The following is a 27624-nucleotide window of genomic DNA, read 5'->3' on the forward strand; positions in this document are numbered from 1 at the left end:
CATAAACTCTTTCATATTATATGGGTGTTTGAGAAACATTATTCAAAATTAAAATATAGAAAAAGTACAAATAAAACCTGTGTGTTGCAAGAATTGCTTGAACACGTTACTTTCAGCAATTAAATTGAAGGCAAGCTCATAAACAAACTAGGATAATTAGCAGTCAAATAGATGAGTTATTTGGGATAGGAGTAAATGTAAATTTAATTATGAAGATGCTAAGACTAACAAAATTGAAAATTGAGATGACTAACAGACATTGCGTCCAAATCCGAGAAAACCATTGGCTCCATCAACCGAAATCTGGATCCCTTCCTGCTGAATATTCCCTATTATGGAAAGGGCAGAAGGAGAAGCAACGAATGCAAAATAGAAAGTTCCCACATCATCCGCCGGAATTAAGAAATTTTGAGTCAGGATGGTCAAGATCTGCCCGCCCGAGAAATAAAACAACACTGTGGGCACCCGAATCGTCACAAACCCGTTCAAATCATAACACGTGTTGAAAATGGACACTCCTGGTGCCCGGGGCAGGTTGGTTGTTTGCGCCACAAAGGCGTCCCGGAAGGCACCGTAAGCCACCATCGGAAGTCTCGTGACGGTGATTCCAGTGTCCATCACGGCCCCTTCATCGCCTAAATCTGTCACACGATAAAGATCTTCGGATATGTTAAGCTGCGTGCCTCCAACCCCGAGACCCGAAAGGCCAACGTAGTTGAAGCTGGGGAAGAAGGGGTTGGGGACGAGTGGGACCCACGAAAAAGCCACCCCTTCAGGGCCTTAATCCTATCCTCAAATGACTTCATCGTGTTCGCCACGATGAGCGTCTCGTCCAAATCGAACACAATCGCGAGACATCGCAGGTTCAACATTGCCAAGCACGCGTCGTAGATCCCCAACAGCACCACAAGCACGAGAAATTCTTCCTCTTGCTCGGCATTGAGTTCACTAACATGCTTGTCGCTGTCATAAACCTTGAATGACTCATATCCCTCGCGTGCGAAATGGTTTTGAGAAACCGAAACGACGGCAGTGGAGAAGACGAACTACAACAAGTGCACCCAGCTCGATTTGAATGCCCGCACAATGTGTTTGAGGACTGACCGCGAGAGTGAGCCAACTACAGAGTTAATAATTAGGGTAACTTAAACAAAGATGGTCCTTCAGCCAAACCCGTCTTCGTTTAAGCTTTCCATATTTACAAAAATGTCATGGACTAACATTCTAAGATGGTTCTGTACGACCGTCTTAGAATGCGTGACGTAAAAACAAAAAATATTACTCCTAATTAATAATCATCTTAGAATGTGCATAGTAGAATCAATATTTTCCAGTAGTGTATTTTGAACAACCAATAAGTCTCAAGTCCTCAAATTCAACAACTAGCAAGTCAGCAACCCTCCAATGTTGCAAGTCAATAACCAGTTTTGGGTACACATCAAAGCCTCCAAAGTGTTTGAATTCAACTTACTATAGTGTGAACTCGAAACACAACCACCAGCATTGTAGGCTAACTCTGAAGCAACTATTGAGATAGGAAAATCTAAAAAGTCTCTTGCAATTTTTTGAATAGTTGAGTATTTTAGACCATTTTGTTTCAGAGTCATGTAATGGTCAAATATAGTTACTTGTTACAATGAATATTTGATGAATAACTAATAAACCCATTATAAGTGCTAAGAAAATAGAATGAGAAATTAAACACAAACTTTTGTTGCCAGTGTACCACACTCATCATTTTGTTGCAAGTAACAATTTACGACAAAAAAAGACAAGAAGAAACAAATAGGGAAATAACTGAGTCCCAAATTATATATTGTCAATGATGGAGGATGGGCATAACTTGTAATATCATCCATGACCATTAATTCACAAAAAAATTATCTTTCAAAGAAATAAAGAAAACCCAAATAATCAAAACATGAAAACAAACATGGGTACTGAAAACTAAAATCTGAGCAACCACCTAGCCAAAGAAAATAGAAGATTAAAACTTTCAAATGTAAAATGTAATTCCGAAATGGTCAAGCAAAGCCATGGGGAAAAAAGAAATGAAGGAGATGTGTAGTAAACAAATCCATTGACAGGAAGAAAGTAGCCAACACTTACACTTCAATGTGACTGGCGATGAGTGGTGACAGGACTAGGTGGTGAAGGTGCAGTCTGGGAAAAGTGAGCAACGCAGAGCGGTCTAGGGCGAGAAGTAAAGTGAATGAGTTATTTGAGGGTTTGAGTTTTGAGGGGACCGAGTTGTTACTTGTTAGAATTTCTTTAAATATAAGGGTAATTTTGTAATTTCCTTAGACTGAGGACCCACAGGGTGGGGGGAATGATTCCCATCCCCATCCCCGCAATGCCCGCAGGGAAATATTTATCCCCATCCCCGTGGGAAAAAATCCCCATCTGTGGGGCCCCAAATAGGGCAGTCCTTGCGGGGATCCTTATTTACGGTACAAATTGACACCCTTATGCTGGGTAGAGGAGACCTTATATTTGGTGGTTTCTTAACCAAACCTTATTGTAATGACTTATGTTTCCATTCGTTAAATATATTACCTTTTCACCCATACTAGTCCTATTTTCTATTTGTTCTTAATGGAATCAAATTTAATCACACAATTTCTTCTTCTACTATTTTTTTTTATTTTAACTTAAAGCATTATAACATTTTAGTGCATAAAATTCCCCTTTTATTCTTTGAGGCTGACCTTAGGACCAAAAACATCAATCTTTCAATTTTTAGCACTTATAGAAAGCTTGCTTGATTGGTTAATTTCAAAAAAAAGTTTTCTAACACCTTGGATGAATTTCATTTCATTGCTATGAAATTTAAATCTATGCTATAATAAAATAAAAACTTATAACTTATATTCCTTTTCTTCAACCAAAACCAACACTTGAGACAAGAAATCAAAGCTAAATTTCCATTTGGTTACCATTTAACTTCTTGTAAGCTTGGGGATCAAAACAAAGCCAAATTAAAAAAAATATATATCCCCTTCTCTTTTTTTAACACCAAAATTGATTAAGAGATAGACAAAGTAAAATTTCAATTTATTTTTCATTGAAACACTACATTTTCTGAATCAAGTGTTTTAATGACAATGAATTTAAGTAGTAAATTCTAAGTTCTTTAGACTTGTACTACTTTTGGTTTGCCTTGATTGCTTTAAAATACAAAACTTAATTCAGAAGCATGGAGACAGTGTGAAAGTATATTGGTCAACAATGAAGGTTTTATAACCTTGCGATCTATCCAATTTCAAAAGCAGGACAGTAGAAGCAAAATGGCAATCATGCTTTTTTATATGAAAGTACAAATATTATAAGTTGTATATATGATTGAAAACATGATTTTGGAGGTATATATTAGAACCTATGCATGGCTAAAGGATCATCAGAAGATACATTATAGAAGATGGGAGTGAAGACAAATATGTCTACACTAACTAGAAGCACACACTAGAAGCAATAAAGTTGATGCAATCCTACCCCGCAAGGGCATTGGATAGAAGACTCCAAGTAGATTGGGCTAGAGATCCAAGGGAAGGCCCTAGGGCTCTCATGAGCCTTAGGATAGATTTCGAGCCCATGGGCTAAGTATGAGTCTGCTTATCTTTGTAAATATTAGAATAGGTTTTTTCTTCTTTTGGGCCTTGTATTTTGACCATTCTAGTAGTGTAGGGTTTTAGCTTTGTATTTCAGGGAATTTTGAGTAGTCTTTGTAGTAGGGACTTTTTTTTGTATTTTCATGTATTTTGTCAAGGAGGTGAGCTTAGTTTTTAGATGGGTGTGTGTAGCTAAGCTCTAGCTTCTCAAGGAAGCTTCTCAAGGAGGTGAGCTTAGTTTTTAGATGGGTGTGTATAGCTAAGCTCTAGCTTCTCAAGGAAGTTTTCTCAAAGAAGCTTCTCAAGGAAGTTTTCTTAAGAAAGCTTCTCAAGGAAGCTACCTAGTCTATAAATAGAAGCATGTGTAACACTTGTTGTAACTTTGATGAATGAGAGTCTTGTGAGACACAACTCAAAGTTCAACTTCTCTCCCTTTTTTTCCTTCAATTTCGTGCTCCCCCCTCTCTCTTTCTCTCCCTCTTTCTTTTCCTCCATTGAAGCATCCTTCCAAGCTTCTTATCCAAGGCTCATCTTGGTGGTGAAGCTCCTTCTTCCATGGCTTATTCCCTAGTGGATGGCGCCGCCTCTCACCTCTTCTCCTTTGTCTTCCGCTGCATCTCCATGGTGGAAAATCACCATTAAAGGACCTCATTGAAGCTCAAAGATCCAGCCTCCATAGAAGCCCCACAAGCAAGCTTCCATAACTTGAGGGAACTCAACTCATCTAAGATTCTAGATAAAGGGTCTTTATGACTAGTACCCTTGCCATTAACACTAGATGAATGATGACTCATGTTGGTTCCTAAGTTGTGGTTCTTTCTTGTTGGAGGTTTGAAAACAAAAGGTAAAAGAAACTATGGTTGAAACTAGCCAAATAAACACTAAAAGAGGTGTGAAAGATAAGGTAAAAAACTAATTGGTAAAAGGAAAGCTATCTAGGCGGTTTGACAATGGAAGGTAAAGGAAATAAGCTATGAAAGTAAGCAAGAAATGTAAACTAGGTGAATCCTAAGAGTGTTTGGATGACCACATTCAAGGTTCCCAACAAAACACTCACTATCCTAAGGAAAAATTGCCTAAAATTATTACACACAAATGGAAGTTTGGTAACCTATTGGAGGCTCCCAACACACTTCCAATGAAAGGCCTTTTTGTTACAAAACTTGAAAGCAATGAAGGTAAGTAAATTGCAAATTACAAAATTACAAAATGGTCCTCAATTTTGGTGGTTGCTCTCTCTTTGGTGATTCACTCAATTTGGAGTGCTTCTTAGTCCAATAGCTCTTAAGGTGATTGGCCCCTTGCTTCTGGACTCAAATTCTTCAAGGGATGACACCAATCCTCCTTCCAATTCCCTATATGGCAACCCACAAACAAGGAAACAAAGAGACAAGTAATAACCAAAGACCAAAAAAAATGAAATGAAAGCTAAACCAATGGAGTTTTAACAAGACAATTTTTCAAGGATTATTCAATAATTAAAGCAATTAAAAGGACATAGAAGCAAGCTAGGACTCAAAGAGAAACTTAGAATGGCTCTAGAGTAGAGTAAAAAAACTGAAAAAAAGACTCAACAAACCTCTAGCTTTGGCACTTGTCTTCCCACTAATTTTCAATTCAAATTTCCATTTATAGAATAAATTTTGAGCCAAAACAACAAGCACACTTCCCTTTCACCTTTTTTTGTTCTGGATACTGATTTTCCTGCCAACTTGTGTGATTTTTCGTATTTTTTTCCTTTTATCCAAATCACTTGTTTTTTTTATAACTTTTTTCCAGATGTCTAGAAAATTCAGTAAAAATTTCAGCTCAAAATTCGAAGTAACCAATTCTCAGTAATTTTTACAAGTTTGTATGTCCAAGCTGCCAGCACCAGCGATTTGTTTCTTTAAGCATTGTATATTGATTGCCTTGAGCACGGTATAAAGACCCTGTATCAAGTCTTGATGGAAGCTTGCTTGTGGAGCTTCTATGGAGGCTGGATCTTTGAGCTTCAATGAGGTCCTTTAATGGTGATTTTCCACCATGGAAGAAGGAGCTTCACCACCAAGATGAGCCTTGGATAAGAAGCTTGGAAGGATGCTTCAATGGAGGAAAAGAAAGAGGGAGAGAAAGAGAGAGGGGGGAGCACGAAATTGAAGGAAGAAAAAGGGAGAGAAGTTGAACTTTGAGTTGTGTCTCACAAGACTCTCATTCATCAAAGTTACAACAAGTGTTACACATGCTTCTATTTATAGACTAGGTAGCTTCCTTGAGAAGCTTTCTTAAGAAAACTTCCTTGAGAAGCTTCTTTGAGAAAACTTCCTTGAGAAGCTAGAGCTTAGCTATACACACCCATCTAAAAACTAAGCTCACCTCCTTAAGAAGCTTCCTTGAGAAGCTAGAGCTTAGCTACACACACCCATCTAAAAACTAAGCTCACCTCCTTGACAAAATACATGAAAATACAAAAAAAAGTCCCTACTACAAAGACTACTCAAAATGCCCTGAAATACAAGGCTAAAACCCTATACTACTAGAATGGTCAAAATACAAGGCCCAAAAGAAGGAAAAACCTATTCTAATATTTACAAAGATAAGCGGGCTCATACTTAGCCCATGGGCTCGAAATCTATTCTAAGGCTCATGAGAACCCTAGGGCCTTCCCTTGGATCTCTAGCCCAATCTACTTGGAGTCTTCTATCCAATGCCCTTGCGGAGTAGGATTGCATCAAAAGTAAGATACCATGCAACAATGTATTGAGGCCTACATATCAGAAGACACGACTGATGCTAGAAAAGAGAGCTTGTTATCATCTACAAGTCCTAATCAAAGCAAGGAAAAGAGAAGACAAAAGAAGTGTTCTTAATCATTACCAGTAGAAGAATCACTTCTCTGATGTAACAAACTCATGACTAAGCTGGATAAAGTAGAAATCAAAACAGGTCGGTCGGCCCACCTCGACCCACCTATAAATGGGCAGACCCAACCCAACTCACTTATAATTGAGTCTTGGAAAATTGGTCCGGCTTGACCCACCATGGGTGAGAAATTATCCTTTATCAATTCAACCACTTAATCCAACCCTAAATTAAATTACTAAGCGAAATTTAAGATAAGGCATTCATTATGTGATTAAGAAACACATACACCAATTAATCATGAATGATCATTAAGCATGAACGTGAATTAAGCGCAGAGACAATTAATCAAGCACTAAGCATGCATGGATCAATAGCAACAATTATAGAATAATTGGTGAAGAGGAGAAACTGATCATAATTTAATAGTAATAATAGAACATCAAAGAAAGTTGTGCTTGATCCTCAAGAGAAAACAACGTTGGAGACTTAGCCTTCCATTAATCAGTAGAGAATGAAATTACAGATTGAAGTAGCAAACGAAATTTTATTGCTACATGAATAGTAAAAACTCGAATCGCAAAACTTAAATTTATTCTCTCTCTCCAAAACGAAAAAGTGTCTAAAAAAAGAAGAAGAGAAGCCTAAAACTAAAAACGAAAAAGGAGAGAGAGAGGAGAGCCTAAAACTAGAACCTTGGTGCTGTTATATAGTTCTCAGCCCCGAAGCTTACAAATCTGTTTTAAGTCCAAGCCCATAAATAAAATAAAATCTAGATAAGATAAGATAAGACAAAATCTAGATGAAATAATATCTAGATAAGATAAGATCTAGATGAAATAATATCTAGATGAGATAAAATCTAGATATGATAAGATAAAATCTAGATGAAATAATATCTAGATGAGATAAAATTTAGATAAGATAAGATTTGGTAGAATAAAATAGTCTGCACTCATCAAGTCCAAGCCCAATTCTGGATTCAAGTCCAATTGCTTATAATTCTCTTGAAATTAAATTAAAAACATAAAATTAGTCCAATAGGCCCAAATGATAAAACTACATAATTAATTTGACAATTAAGGCTAATCAGTAATTAAAATGGTGACAAAAAGGGTTAAGAAATAGGAGAAAATGATGACACATCAGAGGGTTAAACAGGTTGGTCCACCAACCCACTTAAAATTAAAAAAAAACCTTTTAAAAAAATAAAATTCAACAGAAAATCATTTTTTAGAAAATTAAATTTTGGATAAATTAGGAAAATATTATTTAAATTAAATCTTTCACTATCCACACATCACACCTACAACAAGATAGAACTATAATAACAAAAATTTAGAAAAATGGAAAAAATTTCATGTTTACATAATAGTCTAGAATAAAATAGTCTAAAACATGACACTAAATAAACAAAATTAAAGTCTAGAACTTTGAGGTCTTAAAACAATATTAAAAAAATACTAAGAGTCTATTTTGTAGGTGGGTTAGGTGTGTCAACCTGGCCCACCACGAGTTCAATTCGGATGGGCCAAGACAAGTTTTTCAATCAATTGCAAATTCTTGACCTTTAAACCTCTCAAGAATCCAACAATAGCCATCTACAAGCTCTATATGAAGGAAAATTTGTTGAAGCCCATTACTAAGAAGAAAATTAGGATAAAAAGGGTAAGATCAAGAAGTCGAGTTGTACATATACATATATATCATTTTGCTTTCAATTTAGTCTTAGTTAGCCCAGTCTTTATAGGACTTTAGAGGCAAATCCACTTAGCCATAGAGTTTCTATAAACATCTCTTTAGTGGAGCCTTACTAATGAGTGATTTTTGAAAGGTGTAATAGGTCACCTGTCTTTAAGCAAAACCCTTTTAGGATAGGTAACTGTAAAAGAACAATTAGGGGATTATTGCTTCTAAAGGTTGAGAGAGCACAATAAAGTGTTGTATGAGTCAAACAGTTGTTGTTACTTTGGGTTTAAGGTCCAAAAAGACTTTTTGAAATAATACTTGGGCAGATCTTGCAGAGGCTTAAAGAATTTTAGGGTGAAGCTTGGAGAAACCTTTTGAAATAATATTTGGGGGAATTTGCAAAAGTTTGGAGAATACCGGTTGTAGGAGCCTGTGGAGACTTCGGAAAAAAGAATACCATAGTTTATGCTCGTGTTAGTGGAAATCCTACATGTGTAAGGACCGAGCATAGCCAAAGGTTGTGGTTGAACCAATATAATTTGAGAAGAAACTTCAGAAGCTATGTTCTCTTTTGCAGAAAAATACATAGTCAATCAAGTATCACTATTCAACCAATCAACCCCTTTTGAGTGACCTTCTAATCCACTTCATCTTCATTATATGTTAAATTTTGGGCATAGGAATCAATACAATCCAAAGTGACACAAAACCAAATTTATTTTCCCTTTTTCTTGGACTAGTTGAGAGCCATGTAAGGAAAAATAAGGTGTTTTTTCATTTTTAAATCACAACACATTACTCAAGTATAGTATGTATTTTCTTGGACATAGTCTACCCTTAATATTTAGACATTCCCAACTGAAAAATAATTATTTTTCTAAAGAGAAAATTTTAGCCACTTCTCAAATACATCAAGAGAAATCAAAACAAGAACTTTGGTAGTGAAGTCACCACTATCAGCATGTAGAAAAGAAAAAATGAAACCATTTCCCATTCCTTCCCGCCTTTTATACCTCTTCACGTGCCAAAAAAGATAGGAGAGTGAGGCTTGCAAGCTTGCAAAAAGACTCATTTTCTTGAAGGAAGAAAGTTCCTTGAGTGGATGTTGAAGATGAAAGGAAGGTGGGTGGATGGGGAAGCTTGTTGTGGAAAAGAAAATTTAAAATTTTAGTGTGTGCTACAAAGTGTTTCATTATCATGAGAGAAACAAGGGAGGAATTTTTCGCTAGGTGTGTTGTTTAAAGAGAGATAATGAGTTTAATAGAAAGAAACAAAATGACATCATGTGGATTATTTCGTGGCATAATTAAGCTTATTATAATATAGTAAACCAATTTAGCAAGTGTTAATTGTGAGAAGGGGGAGACATGCAATCAGCTAGAGCAAAGGCTCCTCTGCTCAAGTCTCTAATCTTGAAGATCTCTATGCAAAATAGTGTTTTAAAACTCAAATCAAACTAATTGATTTGATCAGTTTAAGCGACAACTAGACCTGTATTTGGTCTGGTCACTTTAATGCATTAGAAATGCATTCGACTCGACTAAAAGTAGTAGACTCATACCTAAACTGATAAAAAAATGGTGAACTAGGTAACAGGTTTTAAAGCAAGTTACATGTTATATTGTTTCCACTCTATTCTGCAACACATAACCTAACACATTTTCTTTAATTTAACATGCTTTGAGCAATCCATATGGCAACATGTTGCTTTGATTTGAATAATCTCTAGTACTGGTACACTCATATTTGAGAATTGGTCAGTATATGATAGCAATTATATTTGGTAATTTCAAGGGTTATTGGTTTTTATATTTGAAAACTTTAGGCTCCATTCAAGGTGGTTACCAATTTCATGTATTTTGTTTTAAAAAGCAATTTCGAAACAGAAATGTGTTGGGGAAAAATAACGATGATTTGATTTTTTACTTCATTTCACTACATTTTTAACCTCATTTCATAAACAATGAAAATATGTTTCCTGATTATTATTTGTCGCATTACACTCTTACACTTCTCCATTCATGTCCCTTCTGTAGACAAAGGATCAAGCTGAATGTTTTGATGATGCCAAAGGATTACATGCTTCTCAAAGCTTTATTCAAGATAAAGAAATTAAAGATATTCAAGATGGATGATCAAGACAATCTCTAGAGTCTTAGGAAGGGTATATTAAATAGGAAGGGAATTCCTAATTGAAGTAGCAAAAGGTTTGGCCAAGAAATTTAAGTTAAAAAATCTTTTTCAAGAGATTTATTCTCTGGTAATCGATTACCAGAGGATGTAATTGATTACCGGTGGCCAAAAATGATTTACAACAGCTATTAAAATTTGAATTCAAAATTTGCACTGTGTAATCGATTACACATATATGGTAATCGATTACCAGCAGTTATTGAACATTTTAATTCAAATTTTAAAGCTTGTAATTGATTACACACATACTGTAATCGATTACCAGAGGAGATTTTCAGAAAACATTCTCAACAGTCACATCTTTTCATTTGGTTCTTGAATGGCCATCAAAGGCCTATATATATGTGACTTGAGACACGAATTTGCTAAGAGTTTTCAGAACAAAAAGGTCTTATCTTCTTAAAAAGCAAAATCGTTTTATCCTCTTACAAATTCCTTGGCCAAAACACTTGTGATTCAATAAGGAATTATTTGAGTGCTCAAATTGTTCAATCTATCTTTTTCAAGAGAGATTTCTTCTTCTCTCCTTCTTTATTCTGAAAAGGGATTAAGAGACCGAGGGTCTCTTGTTGTAAAGAAATCTGAACACAAACGAAGGGTTGTCCTTGTGTGGTTCAGATCTTGTAATAGGTTTTTACAAGATAGTGGAACTCTCAAGCAAGTTGCTTGGGGACTGGACGTAGGCACAAGGGTGTGACCGAACCAGTATAAATCTGAGTTTGCAATCTCTCTTCCCTTAAACTCCTTTAATTGCTTATTATTTATTCTTTCTTTTCAGTAAGTTTATCTTGCATATTTTCTTAAGAGTTTACTATTAAGGAATCTAGGGTTACGGGTTAAAATAAAAATAGAATTTTTTAATTAGGAAAAGTTTGTGATATCTTAATTCAACCCCCCTTCTTAAGATATCTGAGGCCACTTGTCCAACAAGTGGTATCAGAGCTTCATTCTTGTATAAAGTTTAGAAGCTTCAAGAATTATGGCCTCATCAAACTACTTGTTTCCCGAGGGAAATTCTATAAATAGACCTCCCATCTTTAATGGAGTGGGTTACCACTATTGGAAAACCCACATGCAAATATTTATAGGGGCAATAGATTTAAATATTTGGGAAGCCATAGAACAAGGACCTTATGTTCCCTCTATAGTGGCCGGTTGTGCAACAATAGAAAAACCTAGAGCAGATTGGACTGAGGAAGAAAGAAGATTAGTACAATATAATTTAAAGGCCAAAAATATTATTACATCTGCCCTAGGAATAGATGAATACTTTAGGGTTTCAAATTGTAAAAGTGCTAAGGATATGTGGGATACCCTACAAGTAACACATGAAGGCACAACAAATGTTAAAAGATCTAGGATAAACACATTAACTCGTGAATATGAACTGTTTAGGATGAATGTAAATGAAAGTATACAAGACATGCAAAAGAGGTTCACACACATAGTTAATCATCTTGCATCTCTAGGAAAAACTTTTCTAAATGAAGATCTAGTAAATAAAGTTTTAAGATGTCTTAATAGAGAATGGCAACCAAAGGTAACAGCCATCACAGAATCTCAAGATTTGTCTAGTATGTCTCTTGCTACGTTATTTGGAAAATTGCAGGAGCATGAAATGGAATTATTGAGATTAAATCAACATGAAGAAACTGATAAGAAAAAGAAGGGAATCACTCTTAAAGCCTCATCTGCAATCCAAGAAGACAGTGATAAAGAAGATTCAATTGACTTGAATAATGATGAAGATATTAGTCTTTTTGTAAACAGGTTCAACAAGTTCTTGAGAGTCAAAGGAAATCAAAAGAGACCAAATTTTAAACCTAAAAGAAGGATAGAAGATTCATCCTCTACTCTAAAATGCTTTGAATGTAATCAACCTGGACATCTGAGAGTTGATTGCCCAATCTTCAAGAAAAGAATGGAGAAATCTGAAAAGAAAAATTTCATTGAAAAGAAGATGAAGAAGGCCTACATCACGTGGAATGACAATGATATGGAATCATCTGAGGATTCAGAGAATGAAGAGATAAATCTATGTCTAATGGCAAAAAGTTATGAAAGCGATGAAGAGGTAACATCTTCAAATAACAACTTATCCATTTCTTTTGATGAATTACAAGATGCATTTGCTGATTTGCATAAAGAATCAATTAAACTTGCAAAGTTAGTTTCATCCTCTAAGAAAACAATTTCAAATTTGGAAAATGAAATTTCAAAATTAAATAAATAATTAGATCATCTTAAAACTGAAGTTTCAAATTCCAAATCAAATGATAAAATTCATGTCTCTACTATTCTTGATGAAAAAGTTATATCTGATTCATGTAAATGTTGTAGCAAGTATGTAAAAGAAATTAAAGATTTAAAAAATTCACTTGCTAAATTTTCTATTGGCAAAAATAACTTGGATGTCATATTAGGAAATCAAAGATGTATTTTTGATAAAGCAGGACTTGGATACAAACCAGAAAAACAACAAAAATTTTATAAAAATTTCTTTTCTTCTTCACAAAAATATAATTCCCCTTTCATTACTTGTTTTTATTGTGGAAGAAAAGGGCATGGCACATCTACATGCTATTTTAGAAGGAATTGTAACAATATTAAAATGATTTGGGTCCCAAAAGGATCTGTTATTCATACTAACACTATAGGATCCAATAAAGTTTGGGTACCTAAGTCACAACTTTGATTTTGTAGGAACCCTTGAGGAAAAAGTGGTACATAGATAGCGGATGCGCAAAACATATGACGGGAGACGCATCAAAATTCACACATATCTCTCCCAAGAAAAGAGGACATGTAACTTATGGTGACAACAACAAAGGTATAATTCTTGGAGTTGGAAAAATAGGTACAAATTCTTCAACCTCCATTGAAAATGTTCTATTTGTTGAAGGTCTTAAACATAGTATGCTTAGTGTGAGTCAATTATGTGACAAAGGCTATCTGGTATCATTTGATTCTCAAAAGTGTGTCATTGAACATGAACATGATACAAATATAAAACATATAGGGTTTAGAGTCAACAATGTTTACATGATAGACTTAAGTCAAAAACTAGATAATAATCAATGTTTTCTTAGTAAAGATGATGATCCATGGTTGTGGCATAAACGGATTGCACACATAAACATGGAACACTTAAATAGATTAATATCAAAAGATTTAGTTGTTGGTTTGCCAAAACTAAGATTTGAAAAAGATAGGCTATGTGATGCATGTCAAAAGGGAAAACAAACTAGAGTTTCTTTCAAATCTAAAAACATTGTTTCATCTACGCAACCTTTACAATTACTACATATGGATTTGTTTGGTCCTTCCAGAATCATGAGTTTTGGAGGAAGTTATTATGCTCTTGTTATAGTTGATGATTATTCTAGATACACATGGACTCTTTTTATCACTCATAAGAATGATGCATTTCAAGCATTTAGAAAACTTGCAAAAATCATTCAAAATAAGAAAAATCTCAAGATTATATCTATTAGGAGTGATCATGGGGGTGAGTTTGAAAATAAAGAATTTGAATTATTTTCTGGTAAGCATGGGATTGAGCATAACTTTTCTGCACCAAGAACCCCTCAACAAAATGGTGTTGTTGAAAGGAAAAATAGATCTTTGGAAGAGATTGCTAGAACTTTATTGAATGATACTCCTCTTCCAAAATTCTTTTGGGCTGAAGCCGTTAACACTGCATGCTACATTTTAAACAGGGCTTTAATAAGACCCATTTTAAAGAAAACTCCATATGAATTGTTCAATGGCAGAAAACCAAACATCTCACATCTTCATATCTTTGGTTGTAAATGTTTTGTATTGAATAATGGAAAAGATAACTTAGGAAAATTTGATGCTAAGTCAGATGAAGGTATTTTTCTTGGATATTCTCTACATAGTAAAGCTTATAGAATATATAATAAAAGAACAATGACAATTGAAGAGTCTATACATGTTTCCTTTGATGAGTCTAATGCCATTCTTCCAAGGAAGGATTTTTTAGATGATATTTCAGATTCCTTAGAAGATACACATATTCATAGAAATGACTCTAAAGAAAAAGATGAAGGAAGCAATGAGGATTCTCAAGATAATGGAGTTAGAGCAAATAATGAACTTCCAAGAGAATGGAAAGCCTCAAGAGATCATCCCCTCGACAACATTATTGGTGATATCTCAAAAGGGGTAACAACTAGACATTCTCTTAAAAGATTTTTGTAATAACATGGCTTTTGTGTCTATAATTGAACCTAAAAATTTGAATGAAGCCATAATAGATGATAATTGGATAATTGCTATGCAAGAAGAACTAAATCAGTTTGAAAGAAACAATGTGTGGAAATTAGTAGAAAAACCTGAAAATAATTTTGTCATAGGAACAAAATGGGTTTTTAGAAATAAATTAGATGAACATGGCATAATTATTAGAAATAAGACTAGGTTAGTAGCAAAAGGGTATAATCAAGAAGAGGGAATAGACTATGAAGAAACATATGCTCCAGTTGCAAGATTAGAAGCCATTAGAATGCTCTTAGCATATGCATCCATAATGGATTTTAAGCTCTATCAAATGGATGTTAAAAGTGTTTTTCTAAATGGCTTAATTCAAGAAGAAATATATGTTGAACAACCCCCAGGTTTTGAAATCCTGGATAAACCAAATCATGTTTATAAATTGCAAAAGGCTCTTTATGGTTTGAAACAAGCCCCTAGGGTGTGGTATGAACATTTAAGCAATTTTCTCCTAGAAAAAGAATTTTTAGAGGAAAAGTGGATACCACATTGTTCATAAAGAGAAAGTATAATAATATTTTGTTGCTTCAAATATATGTTGATGATATAATTTTTGGATCCACTAATGATTCATTGTGCAAGGAGTTTTCCCTTGATATGCAAAGTGAATTTGAAATGTCAATGATGGGAGAACTAAATTACTTCCTAGGATTACAAATCAAGCAAACTCAAGGAGGTATATTCATTAACCAAGCCAAGTACTGCAAGGAATTGATCAAAATATTTGGGATGGAAAGTGCAAAACACATGGCTACACCGATGAGCACTAGCTGTTACTTAGATAAAGATGAATCTGGTCAGTCTATAGACATGAAACAATATCGAGGTATGATCGGATCTCTTCTCTATTTATCTGCTAGTAGACCTGATATTATGTTTAGTGTATGCATGTGTGCTAGGTTTCAATCCAACCCCAAACAATCACATTGAGTGCAGTAAAGAGAATCATGAGATATCTATTAGGTACAATCAATTTAGGATTATAGTATCCTAAACTCAACATGTAACTTAATAGGATATTTAGTTTTCCTGATTATTATTTGTCGCATTACACTCTTACACTTCTCGCATTCATGTCCCTTCTGTAGACAAAGGATCAAGCTGAATGTTTTGATGATGCCAAAGGATTACATGCTTCTCAAAGCTTTATTCAAGATAAAGAAATTAAAGATATTCAAGATGGATGATCAAGACAATCTCTAGAGTCTTAGGAAGGGTATATTAAATAGGAAGGGAATTCCTAATTGAAGTAGCAAAAGGTTTGGCCAAGAAATTTAAAGTTAAAAAATCTTTTTCAAGAGATTTATTCTCTGGTAATCGATTACCAGAGGATGTAATTGATTACCGGTGGCCAAAATGATTTACAACAGCTATTAAAATTTGAATTCAAAAATTTGCACTGTGTAATCGATTACACATATATGGTAATCGATTACCAGCAGTTATTGAACATTTTAATTCAAATTTTAAAGCTTGTAATTGATTACACACATACTGTAATCGATTACCAGAGGAGATTTTCAGAAAACATTCTCAACAGTCACATCTTTTCATTTGTTCTTGAATGGCCATCAAAGGCCTATATATATGTGACTTGAGACACGAATTTGCTAAGAGTTTTCAGAACAAAAAGGTCTTATCTTCTTAAAAAGCAAAATCGTTTTATCCTCTACAAATTCCTTGGCCAAAACACTTGTGATTCAATAAGGAAATTATTTGAGTGCTCAATTGTTCAATCTATCTTTTTCAAGAGAGATTTCTTCTTCTCTCCTTCTTTATTCTGAAAAGGGATTAAGAGACGCGAGGGTCTCTTGTTGTAAAGAAATCTGAACACAAACGAAGGGTTGTCCTTGTGTGGTTCAGATCTTGTAATAGGTTTTTACAAGATAGTGGAACTCTCAAGCAAGTTGCTTGGGAACTGGACGTAGGCACAAGGGTGTGACCGAACCAGTATAAATCTGAGTTTGCAATCTCTCTTCCCATTAATACTAATCGTCTTTAATTAATTCTTTAATTATTTATATCATTTAATTGCTATTATTTATCTTTCTTTCAGTAAGTTTTATCTTGCATATTTTCTTAAGAGTTTACTATTAAGGAATCTAGGTTACGGGTTAAAATAAAAAATAGAATTTTTTAATTAGGAAAAGTTTGTGATATCTTAATTCAACCCCCTTCTTAAGATATCTGAGGCCACTTGTCCAACAAGTGTATCAGAGCTTCATTCTTGTATAAAGTTTAGAAGCTTCAAGAATTATGGCCTCATCAAAACTACTTGTTTCCCCGAGGGAAATTCTAAAATAGACCTCCCATCTTATGGAGTGGGTTACCACTTTGGAAAACCCACATGCAAATATTTATAGGGGCAATAGATTTAAATATTTGGGAAGCCTAGAACAAGGACCTTATGTTCCCTCTATAGTGGCCGTTGTGCAACAATAGAAAAACCTAGAGCAATTGGACTGAGGAAGAAAGAAAGATTAGTACAATATAATTTAAAGGCCAAAAATATTATTACATCTGCCCTAGGAATAGATGAATACTTTAGGGTTTCAAATTGTAAAAGTGCTAAGGATATGTGGGATACCTACAAGTAACACATGAAGGCACAACAAATGTTAAAAGATCTAGATAAACACATTAACTCGTGAATATGAACTGTTTAGATGAATGTAAATGAAAGTATACAAGACATGCAAAAGAGGTTCACACACATAGTTAATCATCTTGCATCTCTAGGAAAAACTTTTCTAAATGAAGATCTAGTAAATAAAGTTTTAAGATGTCTTAATAGAGAATGGCAACCAAAGGTAACAGCCATCACAGAATCTCAAGATTTGTCTAGTATGTCTCTTGCTACGTTATTTGGAAAATTGCAGGAGCATGAAATGAGATTATTGAGATTAAATCAACATGAAGAACTGATAAGAAAAAAGAAGGGAATCACTCTTAAAGCCTCATCTGCAATCCAAGAAGACAGTGATAAAGAAGATTCAATTGACTTGAATAATGATGAAGATATTAGTCTTTTTGTAAACAGGTTCAACAAGTTCTTGAGAGTCAAAGAAATCAAAGAGACCAAATTTTAAACCTAAAAGAAGGATAGAAGATTCATCCTCTACTCTAAAATGCTTTGAATGTAATCAACCTGGACATCTGAGAGTTGATTGCCCATCTTCAAGAAAAGAATGGAGAAATCTGAAAAGAAAAATTTCATTGAAAAGAAGATGAAGAAGGCCTACATCACGTGGAATGACAATGATATGAATCATCTGAGGATCAGAGAATGAAGAGATAATCTATGTCTAATGGCAAAAAGTTATGAAAGCGATGAAGAGGTAACATCTTCAAATAACAACTTATCCATTTCTTTTGATGAATTACAAGATGCATTTGCTGATTTGCCATAAAGAATCAATTAAACTTGCAAAGTTAGTTTTCATCCTCTAAAGAAAACAATTTCAAATTTGGAAAATGAAATTTCAAAATTAAATAAATAATTAGCATCATTTAAAAACTGAAGTTTCAAATTCCAATCAAATGATAAAATTCATGTCTCTACTATTCTTGATGAAAAGTTATATCTGATTCATGTAAATGTTGTAGCAAGTATGTAAAAGAAATTAAAGATTTAAAAATTCACTTGCTAAATTTTCTATTGGCAAAAATAACTTGGATGTCATATTAGGAAATCAAAGATGTATTTTTGAATAAGCAGGACTTGGATACAAACCAGAAAAACAACAAAAATTTATAAAAATTTCTTTTCTTCTTCACAAAAATATAATTCCCCTTTCATACTTGTTTTTATTGTGGAAGAAAAGGGCATGGCACATCTACATGCTATTTTGAAGGAATTGTAACAATATTAAAATGATTTGGGTCCCAAAAGGATCTGTTATTCATACTAACACTATAGGATCCAATAAAAGTTTGGTACCTAAGTCACAACTTTGATTTTGTAGGAACCCTTGAGGAAAAGTGGTACATAGATAGCGGATGCGCAAACATATGACGGGAGACGCATCAAATTCACCACATATCTCTCCAAGAAAAGAGGACATGTAACTTATGGTGACAACAACACACAGGTTGGTCCACCAACCCACTTAAAATTAAAAAAAACCTTTTAAAAAAATAAAATTCAACAGAAAATCATTTTTTAGAAATTAAATTTTGGATAAATTAGGAAAATATTATTTAAATTAAATCTTTCACTATCCACACATCACACCTACAACAAGATAGAACTATAATAACAAAAATTTAGAAAAATGGAAAAAATTTCATGTTTACATAATAGTCTAGAATAAAATAGTCTAAAACATGACACTAAATAAACAAATTAAAGTCTAGAACTTTGAGGTCTTAAAACAATATTAAAAAAATACTAAGAGTCTATTTTGTAGGTGGGTTAGGTGTGTCAACCTGGCCCACCACGAGTTCAATTCGGATGGGCCAAGACAAGTTTTTCAATCAATTGCAAATTCTTGACCTTTAAACCTCTCAAGAATCCAACAATAGCCATCTACAAGCTCTATATGAAGGAAAATTTGTTGAAGCCCATTACTAAGAAGAAAATTAGGATAAAAAGGGTAAGATCAAGAAGTCGAGTTGTACATATACATATATATCATTTTGCTTTCAATTTAGTCTTAGTTAGCCCAGTCTTTATAGGACTTTAGAGGCAAATCCACTTAGCCATAGAGTTTCTATAAACATCTCTTTAGTGGAGCCTTACTAATGAGTGATTTTTGAAAGGTGTAATAGGTCACCTGTCTTTAAGCAAAACCCTTTTAGGATAGGTAACTGTAAAAGAACAATTAGGGGATTATTGCTTCTAAAGGTTGAGAGAGCACAATAAAGTGTTGTATGAGTCAAACAGTTGTTGTTACTTTGGGTTTAAGGTCCAAAAAGACTTTTTGAAAATAATACTTGGGCAGATCTTGCAGAGGCTTAAAGAATTTTAGGGTGAAGCTTGGAGAAACCTTTTGAAATAATATTTGGGGGAATTTGCAAAAGTTTGGAGAATACCGGTTGTAGGAGCCTGTGGAGACTTCGGAAAAAAGAATACCATAGTTTATGCTCGTGTTAGTGGAAATCCTACATGTGTAAGGACCGAGCATAGCCAAAGGTTGTGGTTGAACCAATATAATTGAGAGAAACTTCAGAAGCTATGTTCTCTTTTGCAGAAAAATACATAGTCAATCAAGTATCACTATTCAACCAATCAACCCCTTTTGAGTGACCTTCTAATCCACTTCATCTTCATTATATGTTAAATTTTGGGCATAGGAATCAATACAATCCAAAGTGACACAAAACCAAATTTATTTTCCCTTTTTCTTGGACTAGTTGAGAGCCATGTAAGGAAAAATAAGGTGTTTTTTCATTTTTAAATCACAACACATTACTCAAGTATAGTATGTATTTTCTTGGACATAGTCTACCCTTAATATTTAGACATTCCCAACTGAAAAATAATTATTTTTCTAAAGAGAAAATTTTAGCCACTTCTCAAATACATCAAGAGAAATCAAAACAAGAACTTTGGTAGTGAAGTCACCACTATCAGCATGTAGAAAAGAAAAAATGAAACCATTTCCCATTCCTTCCCGCCTTTTATACCTCTTCACGTGCCAAAAAAGATAGGAGAGTGAGGCTTGCAAGCTTGCAAAAAGACTCATTTTCTTGAAGGAAGAAAGTTCCTTGAGTGGATGTTGAAGATGAAAGGAAGGTGGGTGGATGGGGAAGCTTGTTGTGGAAAAGAAAATTTAAAATTTTAGTGTGTGCTACAAAGTGTTTCATTATCATGAGAGAAACAAGGGAGGAATTTTTCGCTAGGTGTGTTGTTTAAAGAGAGATAATGAGTTTAATAGAAAGAAACAAAATGACATCATGTGGATTATTTCGTGGCATAATTAAGCTTATTATAATATAGTAAACCAATTTAGCAAGTGTTAATTGTGAGAAGGGGGAGACATGCAATCAGCTAGAGCAAAGGCTCCTCTGCTCAAGTCTCTAATCTTGAAGATCTCTATGCAAAATAGTGTTTTAAAACTCAAATCAAACTAATTGATTTGATCAGTTTAAGCGACAACTAGACCTGTATTTGGTCTGGTCACTTTAATGCATTAGAAATGCATTCGACTCGACTAAAAGTAGTAGACTCATACCTAAACTGATAAAAAAATGGTGAACTAGGTAACAGGTTTTAAAGCAAGTTACATGTTATATTGTTTCCACTCTATTCTGCAACACATAACCTAACACATTTTCTTTAATTTAACATGCTTTGAGCAATCCATATGGCAACATGTTGCTTTGATTTGAATAATCTCTAGTACTGGTACACTCATATTTGAGAATTGGTCAGTATATGATAGCAATTATATTTGGTAATTTCAAGGGTTATTGGTTTTTATATTTGAAAACTTTAGGCTCCATTCAAGGTGGTTACCAATTTCATGTATTTTGTTTTAAAAAGCAATTTCGAAACAGAAATGTGTTGGGGAAAAATAACGATGATTTGATTTTTTACTTCATTTCACTACATTTTTAACCTCATTTCATAAACAATGAAAATATGTTTCCTGATTATTATTTGTCGCATTACACTCTTACACTTCTCCATTCATGTCCCTTCTGTAGACAAAGGATCAAGCTGAATGTTTTGATGATGCCAAAGGATTACATGCTTCTCAAAGCTTTATTCAAGATAAAGAAATTAAAGATATTCAAGATGGATGATCAAGACAATCTCTAGAGTCTTAGGAAGGGTATATTAAATAGGAAGGGAATTCCTAATTGAAGTAGCAAAAGGTTTGGCCAAGAAATTTAAGTTAAAAAATCTTTTTCAAGAGATTTATTCTCTGGTAATCGATTACCAGAGGATGTAATTGATTACCGGTGGCCAAAAATGATTTACAACAGCTATTAAAATTTGAATTCAAAATTTGCACTGTGTAATCGATTACACATATATGGTAATCGATTACCAGCAGTTATTGAACATTTTAATTCAAATTTTAAAGCTTGTAATTGATTACACACATACTGTAATCGATTACCAGAGGAGATTTTCAGAAAACATTCTCAACAGTCACATCTTTTCATTTGGTTCTTGAATGGCCATCAAAGGCCTATATATATGTGACTTGAGACACGAATTTGCTAAGAGTTTTCAGAACAAAAAGGTCTTATCTTCTTAAAAAGCAAAATCGTTTTATCCTCTTACAAATTCCTTGGCCAAAACACTTGTGATTCAATAAGGAATTATTTGAGTGCTCAAATTGTTCAATCTATCTTTTTCAAGAGAGATTTCTTCTTCTCTCCTTCTTTATTCTGAAAAGGGATTAAGAGACCGAGGGTCTCTTGTTGTAAAGAAATCTGAACACAAACGAAGGGTTGTCCTTGTGTGGTTCAGATCTTGTAATAGGTTTTTACAAGATAGTGGAACTCTCAAGCAAGTTGCTTGGGGACTGGACGTAGGCACAAGGGTGTGACCGAACCAGTATAAATCTGAGTTTGCAATCTCTCTTCCCTTAAACTCCTTTAATTGCTTATTATTTATTCTTTCTTTTCAGTAAGTTTATCTTGCATATTTTCTTAAGAGTTTACTATTAAGGAATCTAGGGTTACGGGTTAAAATAAAAATAGAATTTTTTAATTAGGAAAAGTTTGTGATATCTTAATTCAACCCCCCTTCTTAAGATATCTGAGGCCACTTGTCCAACAAGTGGTATCAGAGCTTCATTCTTGTATAAAGTTTAGAAGCTTCAAGAATTATGGCCTCATCAAACTACTTGTTTCCCGAGGGAAATTCTATAAATAGACCTCCCATCTTTAATGGAGTGGGTTACCACTATTGGAAAACCCACATGCAAATATTTATAGGGGCAATAGATTTAAATATTTGGGAAGCCATAGAACAAGGACCTTATGTTCCCTCTATAGTGGCCGGTTGTGCAACAATAGAAAAACCTAGAGCAGATTGGACTGAGGAAGAAAGAAGATTAGTACAATATAATTTAAAGGCCAAAAATATTATTACATCTGCCCTAGGAATAGATGAATACTTTAGGGTTTCAAATTGTAAAAGTGCTAAGGATATGTGGGATACCCTACAAGTAACACATGAAGGCACAACAAATGTTAAAAGATCTAGGATAAACACATTAACTCGTGAATATGAACTGTTTAGGATGAATGTAAATGAAAGTATACAAGACATGCAAAAGAGGTTCACACACATAGTTAATCATCTTGCATCTCTAGGAAAAACTTTTCTAAATGAAGATCTAGTAAATAAAGTTTTAAGATGTCTTAATAGAGAATGGCAACCAAAGGTAACAGCCATCACAGAATCTCAAGATTTGTCTAGTATGTCTCTTGCTACGTTATTTGGAAAATTGCAGGAGCATGAAATGGAATTATTGAGATTAAATCAACATGAAGAAACTGATAAGAAAAAGAAGGGAATCACTCTTAAAGCCTCATCTGCAATCCAAGAAGACAGTGATAAAGAAGATTCAATTGACTTGAATAATGATGAAGATATTAGTCTTTTTGTAAACAGGTTCAACAAGTTCTTGAGAGTCAAAGGAAATCAAAAGAGACCAAATTTTAAACCTAAAAGAAGGATAGAAGATTCATCCTCTACTCTAAAATGCTTTGAATGTAATCAACCTGGACATCTGAGAGTTGATTGCCCAATCTTCAAGAAAAGAATGGAGAAATCTGAAAAGAAAAATTTCATTGAAAAGAAGATGAAGAAGGCCTACATCACGTGGAATGACAATGATATGGAATCATCTGAGGATTCAGAGAATGAAGAGATAAATCTATGTCTAATGGCAAAAAGTTATGAAAGCGATGAAGAGGTAACATCTTCAAATAACAACTTATCCATTTCTTTTGATGAATTACAAGATGCATTTGCTGATTTGCATAAAGAATCAATTAAACTTGCAAAGTTAGTTTCATCCTCTAAGAAAACAATTTCAAATTTGGAAAATGAAATTTCAAAATTAAATAAATAATTAGATCATCTTAAAACTGAAGTTTCAAATTCCAAATCAAATGATAAAATTCATGTCTCTACTATTCTTGATGAAAAAGTTATATCTGATTCATGTAAATGTTGTAGCAAGTATGTAAAAGAAATTAAAGATTTAAAAAATTCACTTGCTAAATTTTCTATTGGCAAAAATAACTTGGATGTCATATTAGGAAATCAAAGATGTATTTTTGATAAAGCAGGACTTGGATACAAACCAGAAAAACAACAAAAATTTTATAAAAATTTCTTTTCTTCTTCACAAAAATATAATTCCCCTTTCATTACTTGTTTTTATTGTGGAAGAAAAGGGCATGGCACATCTACATGCTATTTTAGAAGGAATTGTAACAATATTAAAATGATTTGGGTCCCAAAAGGATCTGTTATTCATACTAACACTATAGGATCCAATAAAGTTTGGGTACCTAAGTCACAACTTTGATTTTGTAGGAACCCTTGAGGAAAAAGTGGTACATAGATAGCGGATGCGCAAAACATATGACGGGAGACGCATCAAAATTCACACATATCTCTCCCAAGAAAAGAGGACATGTAACTTATGGTGACAACAACAAAGGTATAATTCTTGGAGTTGGAAAAATAGGTACAAATTCTTCAACCTCCATTGAAAATGTTCTATTTGTTGAAGGTCTTAAACATAGTATGCTTAGTGTGAGTCAATTATGTGACAAAGGCTATCTGGTATCATTTGATTCTCAAAAGTGTGTCATTGAACATGAACATGATACAAATATAAAACATATAGGGTTTAGAGTCAACAATGTTTACATGATAGACTTAAGTCAAAAACTAGATAATAATCAATGTTTTCTTAGTAAAGATGATGATCCATGGTTGTGGCATAAACGGATTGCACACATAAACATGGAACACTTAAATAGATTAATATCAAAAGATTTAGTTGTTGGTTTGCCAAAACTAAGATTTGAAAAAGATAGGCTATGTGATGCATGTCAAAAGGGAAAACAAACTAGAGTTTCTTTCAAATCTAAAAACATTGTTTCATCTACGCAACCTTTACAATTACTACATATGGATTTGTTTGGTCCTTCCAGAATCATGAGTTTTGGAGGAAGTTATTATGCTCTTGTTATAGTTGATGATTATTCTAGATACACATGGACTCTTTTTATCACTCATAAGAATGATGCATTTCAAGCATTTAGAAAACTTGCAAAAATCATTCAAAATAAGAAAAATCTCAAGATTATATCTATTAGGAGTGATCATGGGGGTGAGTTTGAAAATAAAGAATTTGAATTATTTTCTGGTAAGCATGGGATTGAGCATAACTTTTCTGCACCAAGAACCCCTCAACAAAATGGTGTTGTTGAAAGGAAAAATAGATCTTTGGAAGAGATTGCTAGAACTTTATTGAATGATACTCCTCTTCCAAAATTCTTTTGGGCTGAAGCCGTTAACACTGCATGCTACATTTTAAACAGGGCTTTAATAAGACCCATTTTAAAGAAAACTCCATATGAATTGTTCAATGGCAGAAAACCAAACATCTCACATCTTCATATCTTTGGTTGTAAATGTTTTGTATTGAATAATGGAAAAGATAACTTAGGAAAATTTGATGCTAAGTCAGATGAAGGTATTTTTCTTGGATATTCTCTACATAGTAAAGCTTATAGAATATATAATAAAAGAACAATGACAATTGAAGAGTCTATACATGTTTCCTTTGATGAGTCTAATGCCATTCTTCCAAGGAAGGATTTTTTAGATGATATTTCAGATTCCTTAGAAGATACACATATTCATAGAAATGACTCTAAAGAAAAAGATGAAGGAAGCAATGAGGATTCTCAAGATAATGGAGTTAGAGCAAATAATGAACTTCCAAGAGAATGGAAAGCCTCAAGAGATCATCCCCTCGACAACATTATTGGTGATATCTCAAAAGGGGTAACAACTAGACATTCTCTTAAAAGATTTTTGTAATAACATGGCTTTTGTGTCTATAATTGAACCTAAAAATTTGAATGAAGCCATAATAGATGATAATTGGATAATTGCTATGCAAGAAGAACTAAATCAGTTTGAAAGAAACAATGTGTGGAAATTAGTAGAAAAACCTGAAAATAATTTTGTCATAGGAACAAAATGGGTTTTTAGAAATAAATTAGATGAACATGGCATAATTATTAGAAATAAGACTAGGTTAGTAGCAAAAGGGTATAATCAAGAAGAGGGAATAGACTATGAAGAAACATATGCTCCAGTTGCAAGATTAGAAGCCATTAGAATGCTCTTAGCATATGCATCCATAATGGATTTTAAGCTCTATCAAATGGATGTTAAAAGTGTTTTTCTAAATGGCTTAATTCAAGAAGAAATATATGTTGAACAACCCCCAGGTTTTGAAATCCTGGATAAACCAAATCATGTTTATAAATTGCAAAAGGCTCTTTATGGTTTGAAACAAGCCCCTAGGGTGTGGTATGAACATTTAAGCAATTTTCTCCTAGAAAAAGAATTTTTAGAGGAAAAGTGGATACCACATTGTTCATAAAGAGAAAGTATAATAATATTTTGTTGCTTCAAATATATGTTGATGATATAATTTTTGGATCCACTAATGATTCATTGTGCAAGGAGTTTTCCCTTGATATGCAAAGTGAATTTGAAATGTCAATGATGGGAGAACTAAATTACTTCCTAGGATTACAAATCAAGCAAACTCAAGGAGGTATATTCATTAACCAAGCCAAGTACTGCAAGGAATTGATCAAAATATTTGGGATGGAAAGTGCAAAACACATGGCTACACCGATGAGCACTAGCTGTTACTTAGATAAAGATGAATCTGGTCAGTCTATAGACATGAAACAATATCGAGGTATGATCGGATCTCTTCTCTATTTATCTGCTAGTAGACCTGATATTATGTTTAGTGTATGCATGTGTGCTAGGTTTCAATCCAACCCCAAACAATCACATTTGAGTGCAGTAAAGAGAATCATGAGATATCTATTAGGTACAATCAATTTAGGATTATAGTATCCTAAGAACTCAACATGTAACTTAATAGGATATTCTGATTCTGACTTTGCCGGATCTAAAACTGATAGAAAAAGCACAAGTGGAACTTGTCAATTAATTGGATCTGCTCTTGTCTCATGGCATAGTAAGAAACAAAACAATGTTGCTTTATCCACTGCTAAAGCGGAATATATCTCTGCCGGCAGTTGTTGTGCACAGATTTTATGGATGAAGCAACAATTATCTGACTATGGTATCCTTCTTGATCGCATACCTATTAGGTGTGATAATACTAGTGCCATAAATCTATCCAAAAACCCTATACAACATTCTAGAACGAAACATATAGAAATTAGGCACCATTTTCTAAGAGACCATGTTCTAAAGGGAGATTGTTTGCTAGAGTTTGTTGATACAAAGAATCAGCTTGCTGATATCTTTACAAAACCTCTCCCAAAGGATATATTATTTTCAATAAGAAGAGAATTAGGCCTTTTAGACCTTAGTGATTTGGATAGGTAAAGTTTATGATTGATTGATTGTGTTTTGATTAAGTATGACACTTGTTTCTGTTTAATTTATTTTACTTTTCTTGTTTGTATAATTAACTCTTAAGATAGTATAAGTTTTTAGACTTAGAAATAAGTTTTCTTTTGGGAAAAGGCTATTTTTTTGTTCTGGTAATCGATTACATGAATACTGTAATCGATTACACTAGAACAGTTGACCTGTAATCGATTACAGTCTTCATGTAATCGATTACCAGTAGGCTGCCTCCACCTGTAATCGATTACCAGTACTTGTAATCGATTACAATGCGTCTTGGTCTATATATACCACGTTTTTCAGAAACCCCTGCGCAGCCTCTTCCTCCTTGCGACGTCCCTCCATTCCCAAACCTTCAAACCTTTCTACCTTACTCAT

The 27624-nt window shown here is 33.7% G+C and overlaps 1 protein-coding gene across 1 annotated transcript; it reads right to left on the reverse strand.

Annotated features, from left to right (window-relative positions):
- Positions 1–249: 249 nt before the first annotated feature.
- Positions 250–27624, reverse strand: LOC114371325 (protein ASPARTIC PROTEASE IN GUARD CELL 2-like). The gene is made up of 3 exons (XM_028328794.1): positions 27538–27624; positions 857–1046; positions 250–770 (listed from the first exon to the last, which is right to left on the reverse strand). The coding sequence occupies exons 1-3, from the start codon at positions 27622–27624 to the stop codon at positions 250–252; spliced, it is 798 nt and encodes a 265-aa protein (XP_028184595.1).

This window comes from Glycine soja, chromosome 10 (genome assembly GCF_004193775.1).
Source record: "Glycine soja cultivar W05 chromosome 10, ASM419377v2, whole genome shotgun sequence".
Classification (NCBI taxonomy): Eukaryota; Viridiplantae; Streptophyta; class Magnoliopsida; order Fabales; family Fabaceae; genus Glycine; species Glycine soja.